At 43.9% G+C, this 15,801-nt stretch overlaps 2 protein-coding genes across 2 annotated transcripts; both read left to right on the top strand.

Annotated features, from left to right (window-relative positions):
* Positions 1–562: 562 nt before the first annotated feature.
* LOC125551413 (zinc finger CCCH domain-containing protein 34-like) lies at positions 563–3,328 on the top strand. The gene is made up of 3 exons (XM_048714650.1): positions 563–793; positions 932–1,042; positions 1,720–3,328. The coding sequence occupies exons 1-3, from the start codon at positions 695–697 to the stop codon at positions 2,995–2,997; spliced, it is 1,488 nt and encodes a 495-aa protein (XP_048570607.1). The 5' UTR covers positions 563–694; the 3' UTR covers positions 2,998–3,328.
* A 314-nt stretch (positions 3,329–3,642) lies between these two features.
* LOC125551414 (uncharacterized protein At1g15400-like) lies at positions 3,643–4,413 on the top strand. The gene has a single exon (XM_048714651.1). It carries the CDS (start codon positions 3,844–3,846, stop codon positions 4,213–4,215), a length of 372 nt encoding a protein of 123 aa, XP_048570608.1. The 5' UTR covers positions 3,643–3,843; the 3' UTR covers positions 4,216–4,413.
* The last annotated feature ends 11,388 nt before the right edge of the window (positions 4,414–15,801 follow it).

Genomic DNA, 15,801 nt, shown 5'->3' with positions numbered 1-15,801 from the left:
CGGACGAGCGGCAGCGGGCGACTACTAGGGCGAAATCGTCGACAGTGGGAGGCGGGTGGAGGAGAGAGACTGTGACACGGGAAGGTACCGCCTCGCAGTTGGGCGTTTGCACGACACGAATTAGTTTTACACGCTCAACGGCTGGTTCTGTATATTTGAATCACAAAGTGATGTATTTTACACCTAGAGTAGAACTAGCGATTTTTTTAATTGTTGTAGCACCGTTTTTTGGCATTTATACTGTAAAAAGTGGTTATTTATATGAAAATGCCTTTTGGAGCTCGGCCTTCATGGTGGCCAGTTTAAAAAAACAAAATTTATGAAAATTCATATTTTTTAAAAAAATTGAAAAAAATACAGATATACATGGAGGCATAGTATATATTTGTGTAAATTTTTAGAACGAAATACGTTGAATGAAGGCTGTGCAAAAAAGATAAATCTGACGCTTTTGCGAAAAACAGAACGCGATTCGAGGGACTGGTATGCATTTGCGAAAAACAGAGTGCGATTCGTTCCTAGACCCAATGCACCAAAAAGTTCAAAACCCCTTTTCTCCCTCAAAAAAAGTAAAATTCAAAACCTTTTTCGTTCCTCCCGAACCGTCGCGTCCACCGCCGCCTCCCCATTTCCCACACCGCCACCGCCGGCGCCCCCTCCGCCGACGACGCAGCGGACGAGAGGCAAGGGAGCGATGGTCTCCGCGGCGGCGGAGGAGGGCGAGGACCCGCGCTGGAGGAGGAGCAACACGGACTGCGTCTTCTTCCTCGTCTCCCGCGTCAGCTGCACCAAGGTGCCGTACCACTCAAAACCCTAGCGCAAATCCGTCGATTCGTTTGGTTTCTGTGTCTCCTTGCCGGTGAATGGCAGCTGGATGCCGCCTCGGTTGGTTGATTTACTGATCGGAGTTCGTGTGCGGTTTTGGTTGCAGGGGTCCAAGTGCGAGTACCGCCACTGCGAGGGCGCGCGGTTCAACCCCAGGAACTGCTGGTACTGGTTCCACGGCAGCTGCGTCAACCCAAGCTGCACCTTTCGCCACCCTGTGTGTGATCCGTACACCCGTAACCTCTGAGCTCAATACCTTCGAATTGATATGTGTGTGTGCTTCTGTAATCGCAAAAGGAAGAAGTGCGTGTACTTCCATGCTTGCTTGCATGCCTACCTAGGACGCTTGCTTTGGTGGACGGGTGTCATTATTACGCTTGTGTCAGGCTAACTACTGTTGTGGTGTAATTTGCGAAGAAGGGTTGCATGCCTAATATGTCATTATCATAGTGGATCTCTCTTTGCTTACAAAAATATTCACAAACACCCTTGAGCTTATTCTAGGTATACATTAGCCCCAATTCTTCTATTACACCTTGCACGCTGAGCCTGCCCACTGTTAGTCAGCGACAATTCGGTGTAGAATTTCGTAGAATTTCTTGTTTGTATGCATTGTGAGTTTGTGACAGCAAACAATTTCATTTCTATGTGTAGTTTTGTGCTTTGCTGCATGCCTGCATTTCGTTTAGGGGTGGAAATTTATAACCATGAAATCAGGTAGGAAAAGGAGGACTCACTTGACCCGGCGGTTAATTTATTTGAGTTTGTCTATGCTCATGTACGAATTCTACAAATAGAATATGAGATTCCATAGAATATCAGGTTGTGGTATTTCGATGAATTGCCCTGATAGTGTGTTGGTGCTTGTTGTCTGATGAGCTTCTCCTGTTGCAGCCAATGGAAAATTTCAACAGAACCAAGTCCTTGACAGTCCCACCCTCATCAGATGGTTCTATTTCTGTCAAGACAGCCAATCCTTGTTATTTCTACTATAGCTCTGGCTGCAAAAAAGGTGACAATTGCCCCTTCCTACATGAGCCAACCCCTAACACTGAATCAGCGATTTCTTCTGAGGCTACTACTTTCAATCCTGCTGTCAATGAAAATTCCGCTGGAGATGAGATGGTTGAGGCATTGAAGGGTGCTCACACAAGTCCTTGTCAGGACACCTTGTACCACATAAAGAAATGCCACTCAAAAGAAGTTCCTGAGTCAATATATCTCGAATTTGATGGTCCTATTTCGGTCACGCCTGAAACATCAATTGACACTGGTGAATACATAAAGTGTTTCACCCACTCAGATCAGAGCTCAGAATATTCAACAATGGACGACGCAGAGCAAGATGAAAGTCGTGATTCCTCCCCTGGATTTGATGTGCTCGTTGATGATGGGCTCTCTAACAAGAATGACCTTGAGAAACAATTGGCGCAGAAAAGAGATGCTCAGGTGCTTCATGCGAAATATGATATTGGAGATCCAGTCTGTTATGATCGGGATTATTATGATTCATGGTACTATGGGCAAGCATTTTGTAGCTTTGATGATCAACATGGTTATGTTAGTCATCCTGAAGGAGTTCAAGACCCTGATGTTGAGACCACTTTGGGACACATACCACACAATACAAGAAAGCTTGCAGTGCCAAGTTCTAATGAGTATGATAGAATGTTCTTCAATTCCAGCTTCATCGGCTCAGCAGCAGATGATGTGTTTCCTCGTCAGCATACTGAGACAAGACACGCTTCAAAGAGAAGACCTGAGAAGAGAAAAGGTGCCAAGAGCAGGAAGGGTCGCACTAAGAGGCGTCGGGGTCTTGAACCCGTGAGTGGTTTCCAAGGCATTGAATCAAGATCCACTCATTACAGGCAAGAGTTCTACATAGAGGAGTGTCCTCAGTCTGTTGTCTGTGCTACCTTCAGGGGGCAGAAGAAGAAACGTAGAGGAAAACAGCACAATGTAATTTCTGCTAGATCTTCTGAACATCCTACCACAGATTTTACTGGGCCAAAGACCCTAGCTCAGATAAAAGAAGAGAATTGTGTATCTAAGTCACGCTTTAGCCACTCTGCTGCTCGCATGCCTCATGGGGGTTCTTTCTCAAATGATTTTGAAGGCCCAAAATCTCTGACTGAGCTTCTCAAGGCTAAGGATAGGGTTTCAATTAGCTAGCGCACCTAGCAAGTGCATATAAACTGCAATATTGTCTGTTCTCTGCTCAGCTTGGTCAGAATGATGTTTATGGCAGCTGCGTTAGCAACTTGGGAGCACTACTGTCAAAGAGAATGGAACATGAAGTGTCACTTCTGCAGTCGGACTATTTAACATTCTGGTTAATTTTAGGAGGAAGGAATCAACATTCAAGAATAACTAGCTGCTATAGTTGGTAAATGATGTTAACTAGCTTGTTACTTCTTGTTGCCACGTACGTAACTGTAAGTTAGGGCTCGCTGGAGATTCTGTTATGTCTTTTAGACCATCAGTTAACATTGTGGCAGGGTCATCTACTACTTTTCTGTATATCTGCGCATTTCGTATCCCTTTCAGCTGCTTTACAATCCAGGATTAATAGTGCATTAAGGCAAGAAGAAAGGGGTGATGATATTTGCTGTTGATTCTGCATTTAATGTTAAGCTACTTTAGGCAATATTCTGTTAGCTCTTGAATACATCACAACAAACAAGATGGTGTTTCAGCTAATAGTACTTGTGTAGGCAGGCAGAGGGTCCCGTTTTATCAATACACTACTTGGTGTCAATGCATTGTACATATATTGATATATACCTTATATCCTCCCTTCGTCTTGAGCCTTCTCCAGTTATCACCATCATGTGACTCATCCTGAATTTGTTATGGTTACCCTTCCTTGATATGCATGTATATTATTAGGTTTGGTCAATACACACTTTCCTCCCCACTGCAGACCTTATTATGCACCATAGGACTTCTTAGGCATGAACACTGAGAGAAACACCCACGAACACAGGTAGAGAAGGACGGAAGTAATACCAAAGGGAGATGGCAGAGCTGCAGAGATCTTCCCAAACATTTAGGAGGTCTGGTTCATCTGGTCTGATCTGGGAGGAGAGGCTTATGCCTAAAGACCAGAACCAGAGGAATCAAGGGGCAGCTGGGGAGGCAGAGGTCAACGGCTTAGAACTCAAGGAGCTAAGGCACTCTCGTAGCAACGGGTCCAGGGGAGGTGTGCAGCGTAGGTGCAGTGACGGTGCAGAGCGCGGTGGCATGCCCAGCGACATCAACCAGGCCTTTCGTACTCGGCATGTTCCGCCAGCTCTTGATCCACCTTCACCCAAGTTTGCTCGATGCATGTTCTGTGGAACTTTTAGGAAGGAAGGTCCCTCACAACCTTCCGAACCCAGAAGGTACTAAGGTGGTGCATATACTTTTGAGTGTTTGAGAATAGGGATATAAGACATTTTATGGCTGATTGAAGTTCGGGTGTATCATAATAAGCATATGTTTGGTTTGCGTGAGGTTATTTGAATAGGTTTGCATGTTTCACTGTGTGTCGTTGCTACCTTTCCTTTTCTTTTCAGTATTATCTTGGAAGTGAGAAAAAAATAACATGTCCTTGTACAGTTTGTGCATATGATGCTTTTCTTCATTATACTATGTGTGTTACATTGCATGGTTAAAAACTTATAACTGTTTGCTGATTGCTGATCATTGTCTCTGTTCATGATACTGATCAGCCAGTAAATTCAGCTACTGAAGCTACAACCTGAGTTCACTTCTACACGTAACAAGTTCTCTTTTATCTGTAAGGCTACTAGTTAGTACAGTACTTTGTATATTCGTAGCACACTGTGTGCTTCTTTCCTAGTTGTCTTAGTGAATTTATTGTTCCAATTTATTTATTTCTTCAAATATGGGTGCCTGGTTGAGAAACACTTTCTTAAAACTATATATAGGCAAAAAGAAAAGAAAAATCTGCAAGATATAGCCATATAGGATATCACGTCATGGTTTTTTTTAGCTTGGATCCACCTCTGGTTTCAGTTACCATCTACATGATTTTGTTTGCATGCATGACTAAGTCGAAGTCTAACTTTTCAACGGTGCGTATATTTCTAGTTGTACTTTTGGCTTATCACCCCAACTGCTTCTATTTAGCAATACTTACAATGCTATCATGTGATGTAGGCTACTGTATCTGTAGACCTATCCCGCCCACTTCATTAATAATTAGTTCTTAATGCTTAGTTGAGATCTTTATGAAATCCTGACCTTCGGTCATCTTTCAACTTGTGAGCCCATGCACACTGGAAACTTTTTGTTGCATGTACTTGGTAATGTTCAACTAAAATGTTTTCCTGAATGTTATTTATGATCTTCCGCAGTTCCTGCTTTTTACTATCCAGGAGAGATCTTCCTTAGTAGTATATTCTTATGCAGAAGGTGGGATTGGAATCAACCACCCATGTTCGAATCCCATCTTCCACTTGAGAATGTATTGCAGAGGCTCCTTCCACCGTTAGTCTGTCCTTATTATCCAGGCAGAGCCCTGTTGTGTTTATGGCGAATTGTTCATGAATCTGGCTTGAAAATCGTTTGAATTTTCATTGATAGTTAGGCCCTGTTGTTGCATACAGTCGTGCAAATCAGGGGAAATCTGTTTGCTGATGACTGGTCACACAACTCAAACTACTAACTCCCTCCGTATCAAAATATATGATGTTTCTGTAGGCTAGCTTAGCCTAAAAACGTCTTATATTTTGTACCGAGGGAGTACGTGTTAAAGTTTGTACTTCCTCCGATAGATACATCCGTATCTAGACAAATCTAAGTCAAGTAATATGGATCGGAGGGAGTAGCACTTTTTTCATATGCAGAGCACATAAATTTGGCTGCAACATGTGTCGGGTGCATACTTAGATTATGTGTACTGATAGCAGAACACATGAACGTCACGTTTAAGTTTGTCCTAAGTCAAACTTGTTTAAGTTTGACCAAGTCTATGAAAAAAAAAATGAACATTTGGAACACCAAATCAGTCTCATTAGATTCTTTATGAAATATATTTCCGTACTATGTGTATTTGGTGTTGTAGATCTTTGCACATTTTCTATAGTCGGTCATACTTAAGCAAGTTTGACTTGGGACAAACCTAGAACTTCAGTTATTTTGGACCGGAGCGAGTAGATCGTAACATGGTCTTAGCATGTCCAGCTTAGGAGATATCATCATATTGGCTGTGAGTTTTTGCTTCTGAAAAATTGTTTCCGCCACTTTGTTATGTCAACTGACTGATCACGCGGTAGCAGAACTTTTTTTAAGTACTCCCTCCGTCCCATAATGTAAGACGTTTTTCAACACTAGCGTAGTGTTGAAAAACGTCTTACATTATGGGACGGAGGGAGTATATTATACGTAGGACTTACAGTCATGTCTGGCCATACTTTATGCCCATCTGTGGGTTGACACTTGACAGAGTTCAAGTATCCAAGCCGCTACCAAAGTGGATTTAAACATGTGCTGACGTCGTAAAGCCGAGTGGTGTGCTAATTGGTGAGCTATTCACAAAGTGATTGCAAGCATAGTGCCTTGCAGTTCTTTTCATCATCTTCACAGGATATCATGACAAAAATTTCCTGCCTACCTTCAACCTCATGATCATTCAGACGTGTGCTTGTTATATTACACGGTATAGGGCTGGGCTGTATTTCGGTAGGGAGCATTTCAACATTAGTTTGCCACGGTCTCACCACACACTGCATGCAAGTGATTCTGATTTGATTTCCAAGTGTTGTTTGTCTAATCCTTTTGAAAGAGCACCAGAAACGCTGCTTATGCTTTCATCCCCCGCTCTACCCTTCTATAGGAACTGAGAGCATCTTGTGTCGCAATGGGCAAATATAGCCCCATTTATCCACCAACTATCCATGGACAGCAGGGTCAACCTCATTTTTTTTCTCGAATACGCATGAGTGTATGTACTTTATATTATTTCTCGAATACGCATGAGTGTATGTACTTTATATTATAGAAGGAGAGGTAGGATAGCCGTTAACATATTACAATGCGCATGCAACGCCCACTCCACCCGGTCTAATCCGGTCTAAACAAGTGTGTCTAACCCCCTCTCACTCACCCACCTTGATAACACCACGAAGAACGTTGTGGTGTCACACTTGAGCAGGCCAGCCCTCTTCCACGTCCGTCCCTTCTCTTGTATTCGCTACAACACTGTGTGATGGAGGGCGTTGCACCGTCAAAGACAATTGCATTCCTGTGTTTTCAAAGCTCCCACATCACCAACATGAACAACGTCTTGATGTCTTTTCGGGCTGCCTTGTTTCTCGTTTTGTCGGGCTGCCTTGTTTCTTGTTTTGTCAGCGCGCCAATCTTGGAGTGAGTTGGGCATAGTCAGCGCCGACTCAGGCTTACCCAAGGCCCGACATAGAACCGTCCATGCCTCCCTAGCAAACACACATTCCAGCAGTACGTGGCTAATCGATTCTTCTGCCTGGTCACAGAAGGGGCAAGCATCCTAGTGATCCAGTCCGCGTCTCGCTAATCTATTAGAAGTCCAACATCTATTCTTGAGTGCCAACCATACGAAGAAGCGACATTACATTGGTGCACCAGAGTTCCATGTGAAAGCTGTCGTTGGAATAACTCCCGTCCCTAGAACTTCGCGTCATAGAGCGCGTGGAGTGTTGTCCACTCTACTCCCAGGACCAACTGATAGTGTTCGCATGCCCCGGTTGGAGCTGGGTCGCTTGCACTCACGACCATAGTTGTAGGTACTCCTGAAGCATTGGTCCCGGTAGTTCCGGTCCTACGTCTGTTGCCCAAGTTCCCTCCTTGAGGGCTTGATGTGTTGTGCGCAAGGAGCATGCACCCTTGGCCACGATGCAGTGTAGGTTGGGCGTGATCTCCGGGACCTGCATCCCATTCAGCCAACGGTCCTCCTAAAATAGTCGTTTTTCTATCCCTCACAGTTGATCTGGTTGCTGCGTGGAATAACTGCATTGAGTGTTCTGGCACCTTTACGGTGAACTCTGCCCATGGTTTGGAAGGGTCGGATCTTTGTAGCCATGGCCATCATGATTGCATCGCAACATTAAGCCAGCCCAGGTTGGGAATACCCAAACCTCCTGCCCACTTGGGCGAGCAGACCTACTCCCAAGCCACCGCACACTGTTGATGACCCACAAGTATAGCGGATCAATCGTAGTCCTTTTGATAAGTAAGAGTGTCGAACCCAATGAGCAGAAGGAAATGACAAGTGGTTTTTAGCAAGGTAATTTCTGCAAGCACTAAAATTGTCGATAACAAGTAGTTTGATAGCAAGGTAATTTGTAACGAGCAAGTAACGGTAATGGTAAATAAAGTGCAGCAAGGTAGCCCAATCCTTTTGTGGCGAAGGACAGTCCAAAACGGACTCTTATAATAAGCAAAGCGTTCTTGAGGGTACATGGGAATTTCATCTAGTCACTTTCATCATGTTGGTTTGATTCGTGTTCGCTACTTTGATAATTTGATATGTGGGTGGACCGGTGCTTAAGTGTTATTCTTACTTGAACAAACCTCCTACTTATGATTAACTCCCTCGCAAGCATCCGCAACTACGAGAAAAGTATTAAGATAAAATCTAACCATAGCATTAAACTTTTGGATCCAAATCAGCCTCTTACAGTAGCGACCCGACCTCAAACGATCAAGTCTCTGTGCTTCAGTGTCATCCCTGGATCGGTAATGCTGACACACACAATACTCAAAGAATTTATAACAGAGTAGCAATCACACACTTATTACATCGAATGTCTCAAAAGAGAACTTATTACAATAAATATGACTTAAGGCCATCTAATATGATAATAGCGGAAGGCTTGGAAGATAAAGTGAGTCCATCAACTCCAACGGCATAGCTGAGCAGCTGTACGGCAACGACCTAACGAACCTTACTCCTCGTCTGAAAAGTCTGCAACATAATACGTTGCAGCCTGAAAACGGGTCAGCACATGGAATATGCTGGCAATGTAACACAGTAGAGCAAGAACAAAATAATGCTATCACTATATGCATATTTGGCTGGTGGAAAGCTCTACGGTTAAATTTTTGCGAAAAGCCAATTTTTTCCTACAACAAAGGAATATATTTTATTTAACTATTATGGTAGTTGAAACATCATTGAGAAGGTTCCTCCAACTCAATCCCATTTAAAAGTAATTATCAACCCAACAATATTAATTTAGAGTGATGAGATACATATGATAATCCAAGTACTAGATACTCAAGATGTCCATAACCGGGGACACGGCTAACCATGATTAGTTTGTACACTCTGCAAAGGTTTGCGCACTTTTCCCCACAAGACTCGATCTCCTCCGTTGGATTTCTCGCACTACATGATGTTTGAGAAACAGATGACCGAGACATAGTCTTTCAGAAGCATTAACTCTCTACTCCGGATAGACTATACCTCCTACAACCCGCTACGTGCTAGTCTACCTCTTCAAGAGCTTCACACAACTTACTCAACTATGCTAGAGCCCATAATAGCTTGTGGCTGCACACGAAAGTTTCTAGCATGAAATATCTCAGTTCCCTTTGAGCCTGGGTGGCGGACCTTAGGATTATCACACGGGTACTCTGGGATATCCTAGGACAACATTGGATTCTCCAGGTGCCCGACAAGCAATCCACCCAGATGTGTATTAAAGTTTCCACCTTAAGTTAAACCATTAATTAACAATCTCACATCTGTCATGGTTTCACTCAAATCCAATCCACGTTTACAAGCATAACATAGCAATATAAGCAGCGTAGAAGTAACTCCCAAGGGTTTAATAATAACAAGGCAATAGGTTCTACCTCATCAACTACTTCCCAATCCCACATATTATCAAGTCCTAACCATGCAATGTTTGAGGGTTGAAACTAATGCATAAAAACTGGGTGATAAAGGGATATGATCAAAGTGTTACTTGCCTTGCTGATGATCCGCAAAACCTAGAGACTCGATGTAGCACGCTTCGCACTCCGGGTACTCTATCGCAATCAAACAAGCATACAATAAGCAATCAAGCAAAGATGCATGGGTAAAACTCAAATAAGAGATCTAACCAGAAATTTCAACTTAAGAACTCCGGTTTGTAAAAAGAATCAAATCAAACGGAGCAACGAAACTCAAACTACGAAAGAAACAAGATCCGATTACTAATCTGGACTAAGGTCAAATTTTATTGTATCAAAATCTTGTTCAAGTTGGTTAAACGGAAAGAGGGTTTCGTGACGAAACTCTAGGCGCTTGAATCGGCTGATTCCGATAAACGAGCGAAAATATAACTAAAACGAAAATCGGATCAGAAATCGCGATCGGAGATAATCGCGGAAAATCCGAGAAAAAGAAAACTGACAAACAGGCTAACGAACGAACGTTCACTGTCTGTGGCTAACGAGTGAACACCATTCATTAAAACGAACGTACGGACGAACGTCCGCTAAGTAACTAAACCGAGAAAACTGGCAAACCGATCTATTTTAAAAAACAAAACCTAGGGTTTTAAAAAAACCAAACCGGTTTTAAAATAAAACCGAACAACGGCGGCGACGGCGTATACCTCCGGCGAGGCGGGGCGGCGGCGGCGAGGCGGCGGTGCGACGGCAAGGCGCGGCGGCGAGAAGGCGAGGCGCTGCGGGCGGCGGCGGAGGGCGGCTGCTGCGGCGGCTTGGGGTCCCGAGGGGGCCTCGGGCTCGGCTTATAGGGAGGGGGTGGGGAGGAGTCCCGGGCGACGACGGCGCGGCGGCCGTGTCCTGGCCGAACTCGGGCACGGGAGGCGGTGGCGCGGTGCGGGCCGGCGACCTGGCTCGGTTGGGCCTCGGCCCAGTCGGGCATGGAAGAAGTTTTTTTAAAAAGATTCCGCCGAGAATAAATCCTAGAAAAATAAATAAAAATCTAAAAATGCCAAAACAAATTTTCACCGTTTAAATAAAATATTTAGAACAAGATGAACATTTTCTTGGCCCTAAAATGTAATTTTGAAAACGTGCAAGTTTTCTAATGCAAATAAAATAGCAATAAAATCCAAATAAAATCAAATATTTGATTTTAATATTTTCCTCCAATATTTCATTTATTTTGGAGAAGTCATATTATCTCCTCTCATATATTTTAACATGAAATATTTTTGGGGAGAAAAATAATTAAAACCAAAAATCCTCGTTTCAATATTTGATAAAATTTCAAATATGAAAACAGTGAAATCCCCAACTCTCTCTCCGAGGGTCCTTGAGTTGCTTAGGATTTCGAGGATCAAGCCAAAATGCAATAAAATATGATATGCAATGATGACCTAATGTATAACATTCCAAATTGAAAATTTGGGATGTTACAAACCTACCCCCCTTAAGATGAATCTCGCCCTCGAGATTCGGGTTGGCTAGAAAACAGGTGTGGGTGGTCTTTGCGAAGATCATCCTCTCGTTCCCAGGTGGCTTCGTCCTCGGTATGGTGGCTCCACTGAACTTTGCAAAACTTAATAACCTTGCTGCGGGTAACTCGACTAGCAAACTCGAGGATCCTGAGTGGCTTCTCCTCATAGGTCAAATCATTATCCAACTGAATCGCTTCCAGCGGTACTGTATCTCTCAAGGGAATGTCAGCCATCTCTGCGTGGCACTTCTTTAACTGAGAAACGTGGAACACATCGTGAACTCCTGACAATCCGTCGGGTAATTCCAACTTATAAGCAACTTCTCCCATACGTTCCAAAACTCTGTATGGTCCCACAAAATGTGGGCGCTAACTTTCCCTTAACTCCAAAACGCTTAACTCCTTGGAGTGGTGATACCCGAAGATACACTCTGTCTCCGATTTCATAGACTACCTCCTTGCGTTTTGAATCTGCATAACTCTTCTGCCGGGACTGAGCTACCTTCAGTCTATCTCTAATCAATTTAACCTTCTCTTCTGATTCCTTAATCAAATCTGGTCCAAACAATTAACGGTCTCCAACTTCAGCCCACAACAACGGTGTCCTGCACCTCCTTCCGTACAACGCTTCGAAAGGTGCCATCTTCAAACTGGCCTGGTAACTGTTGTTGTATGAGAACTCTGCGTAGGGCAAGTTGTCATCCCAACTAGATCCATAATCTAGTGCACAAGCTCTCAACATATCCTCCAGAATCTGGTTCACTCTCTCGGTCTGTCCATCTGTTTGCGGGTGAAAAGCTGTACTGAACTCCAGTCTGGTTCCCAAGGTTTCATGCAACTGATTCCAAAACTTTGAGGTAAACTGGGTTCCTCTATCTGATACAATGGTCCTTGGAACTCCATGCAAACACATGATCCTGGTCATGTATATCTTTGCCAACTTGGCGCTTGTATAGGTGGTTTTCACTAGGATAAAGTGAGCTACTTTGGTCAAGCGATCAACTACTACCCATATAGAATCATATCCTGATTTGGTCTTGGGAAATCCGGTGATGAAATCCATGCCAAGCTTATCCCACTTCCATTCGGGTATCGACATAGGTTGTAACAATCCGGCTGGCTTTTGATGTTCTGCCTTCACTCTCTGACATACATCACACACGGCTACATACTCGGCAATATCCTTCTTCATACCAGTCCACCAGAAATGCTCCTTTAAATCCACATACATCTTGGTGTTTCCGGGGTGAATTGAGTATGGTGAGTCATGAGCCTCCTGAAGTATTATCTTCCTGATATCTGTGTTATTGGGCACATAAACACGGTCCTCAAACCACAAGGTGTCATGTTCATCCTCACGAAAACCTTTGGCCTTTCCTTTGCTCATTCTCTCTTTTATCTCGACAATCTCTTTGTCATCCTTCTGAGCTTCTCGAATCTTTCCTAACAATGTAGACTGAACTTCCATTGTTGCAACAAAACCTCTAGGGACAATCTCCAATCGTAGTTCCCTGAGATCCTCTGCCAACTCCTTTGGCAATCCTGCGCTTATGAGTGTGTTGGCATAACTCTTCCGGCTCAAAGTGTCTGCTACGACGTTGGCCTTGCATGGATGATAGTGAAGCTTCATGTCATAATCCTTTATAAACTCCAACCATCTCCTCTGCCTAAGGTTCAGCTCCTTCTGTGTGAAAATGTACTTCAAACTCTTATGGTCCGTGTATACATCGCAATGGTTTCCAATAAGATAATGTCTCCAAGTCTTCAACGCATGCACTACGGCAGCCAACTCCAAGTCATGCGTGGCATAATTTAACTCATGCGGTTTCAGTTGTCGCGAGGCATACGAAACAACTTTTCCGTCCTGCATCAGTACTCCTCCAAGTCCTAAGCGAGAGGCGTCGCAATACACTTGGAAATCCCTGCGTATATCCAGTAGGATTAGTACTGGGGCTGTAGTCAGATGCTTATTTAACTCCTGAAAACTCGCTTCACATTCTTCCTTCCATTTAAATTTGATATCCTTCTTCAATAGCTCTGCCATTGGCTTCGCAATCTTGGAAATATTCTCAATGAATCTCCGGTAGTATCCTGCGAGTCCAAGAAAACTGCGCATCTCGCTAACTGAAGTGGGTGCCAACCATTCAGTGACTGATTGAACCTTAGTGGGGTCTACTGCTATACCTTCTCATGATATAACATGTCCAAGGAATCCAACTTCTTTCAACCAAAACTCACATTTGCTAAACTTGGCATACAACTGATGTTCCCTGAGTTTCTCGGGAACTAAACGCAAATGCTCTTTGTGCTCCTCTTCATTCTTCGAGTATACCATTATATCATCAATGAACACCACAACAAACTTATCCAAATATTCCATGAACACCTTGTTCATCATGCTCATGAAATAGGCAGGGGAGTTAGTCAGTCCAAATGACATGACTGTATACTCATATAACCTGTACCTTGTGGTAAATGCGGTTTTAGGTATATCCCTTTCCCGGATCTTCAGCTGGTGATATCCTGATCGCAGATCGATCTTTGAGAACACCTTAGCTCCTTGCAACTGGTCAAACAAATCATTGATCATCGGCAGTGGGTATTTGTTCTTGATCGTCACCTCATTCAATGCACGATAATCAACAACCATCCTTAGAGACTTATCCTTCTTCTCAACCAAAAGCACTGGGGCTCCCATGGTGATGAACTCTGTCGGATGTAACCTTTCTCCAATAACTCCTTGATCTGCTTCTTAATCTCCTCCAGATCATTTGCGGGCATTCGGTAGGGTCTCTTTGATATTGGCCCGGTACCTGGCAATAGCTCTATCAAAAACTCAATGTCTCGATCCGGTGGCATGCCTGGTAACTCCTCTGGAAAAACATCTGGGTAATCCTTCACTATAGGCACTTCCTCCTGAACAACTCCCGTGAGGGTATTTACTTGGCTCCTCCTAGGCGCATGTCTAGATACATACTTGATCCTTTTTCCCTCCGGGGTGGTGAGACAAATTGATTTACTAGCACAGTCAATGCTTCCTCCATACTTTGACATCCAGTCCATGCCTAATATCACATCCAATCCTTGTGACTCCAAAATTATTAGGTCTGACGGAAAAACATGGCTACCAATGGTTAGGGGTATCTGGTCGCACCATCGGCTGGCCATATATTCTGCTCCAGGTGAACTTACTAATAGAGGGGTCCTAAGGGTTTGGGTTGGTAGTTTAAACCTATCCACGAATCCCCTTGATATGTATGAATGTGATGCACAAGTATAAAAAAGAACAAGGGTGGTAAAAGACTTAACCAAAAACTTACCAATAACTGTGTCTAGCTGCCCTTCAACCTCTTCCATGTTAACGTGGTTCACTTGTCCTTTGTTGAATGGATTAGGCTTCTTCCCAGTGCTCCCATTACCGTTTCCATTCTTCGCTTTAGGGTACTCCGTGGCATAGTGTCTAGTCTTCCCGCACTTGAAGCAAGTAATGTGACTTAGGTCTCTCTTGGCGGGTGTGGCTGGATTGGAGCGGGTCTCATTGTTGTTTGTTCCGTTCCAAGTCCCATTCTTGGAACCATTATGGTTATGCGAACTTCCTCCGTTATGGTTATGACCTCCATGGTTATGAACAAGTCCTCCCGAGTTCAGGGTTAGACGAGGCTTCTGCTGAGCTCCTGAGTTGTACCTTCCTTGTCCATACTTCCTTTTGCGGCTCTCAAATTTTCTGCTGCTTCCCTTCAATCATAAGAGCCTTGTCTACCAACTCCTGGTAGTTGTTAAATGTTGCCACCATCAACTGCATGCTCATCTCATCATTCAGCCCTTCCATAAACTTCTCCTGCTTCATGGCATTCGTGGCCACATCGTCAGGGGCATAACGAGACAGCTTACTAAATTCATCCACGTATTGCCCCACAGTACGATTCCCTTAGCGCAAGTTGCGAAACTCACGCTTCTTCATGCTCATAGCTCCTGTTGAGACATGGGCGATGCGAAATGCTTGCTGAAACTGATCCCATGTAACATTGGCTATAGGATAGGTGACTATGTAATTCTCCCACCATGAGGCTACTGGTCCATCCAACTGATGTGCGGCAAAACGCACCTTCTCAGCATCTATACATCCTGCAGTGGTTAACTCCCTTCCAATCCTGCGGAGCCAATCATCTGCCACTATCAGCTCGGTGCTGCTGGAAAACACCGACGGCTGCAACCTTAGAAAGCGGGCTAAGTTGTCAACTGGTGGTGGTGGGTTGTTGTTGTTGTTGTTATTGTTGTTGTTGCCTTGGTTCTGAACTAACAACTGCATCAGGGTATTCTGCTGCTGGATCAACTGAGTGAGTTCTGGTGGGAAAGTAAATCCGGGGTCATGTCTCGGAGGCATCTGAGGGTTTAGAGGGAAGAGAATAGAATAGAATGATGTCTAGTGAGAAAAACACTACCCATATGCACATGAGACAAACACAATCATATCACTCAATCAATCAAGCAAGGCATACAATTGATCTAACTATCGTTACAAAAGTGCTCAGACTATACTATATACATGGTGGAATACTACTACTGATGTGGTG

The sequence above is a fragment of the Triticum urartu genome, chromosome 1 (assembly GCF_003073215.2).
Source record: "Triticum urartu cultivar G1812 chromosome 1, Tu2.1, whole genome shotgun sequence".
In the NCBI taxonomy this organism is placed as follows: domain Eukaryota; kingdom Viridiplantae; phylum Streptophyta; class Magnoliopsida; order Poales; family Poaceae; genus Triticum; species Triticum urartu.
Note: the sequence above shows the minus strand (reverse complement) of the source record. Positions and strands in the feature narration are given on the sequence as shown.

What these genes read in the sequence shown, in the direction of transcription:
- LOC125551413 (XM_048714650.1), top strand. Translation starts at nt 695, where the DNA reads ATGGTCTCCGCGGCGGCGGAGGAGGGCGAGGACCCGCGCTGGAGGAGG. An exon ending in CCCGCGTCAGCTGCACCAAG is followed by an intron (nt 794 to 931) that starts GTGCCGTACCAC and finishes TTTTGGTTGCAG; the next exon opens with GGGTCCAAGTGCGAGTACCG. An exon ending in GCTGCACCTTTCGCCACCCT is followed by an intron (nt 1,043 to 1,719) that starts GTGTGTGATCCG and finishes CTCCTGTTGCAG; the next exon opens with CCAATGGAAAATTTCAACAG.
- LOC125551414 (XM_048714651.1), top strand. Translation starts at nt 3,844, where the DNA reads ATGGCAGAGCTGCAGAGATCTTCCCAAACATTTAGGAGGTCTGGTTCA.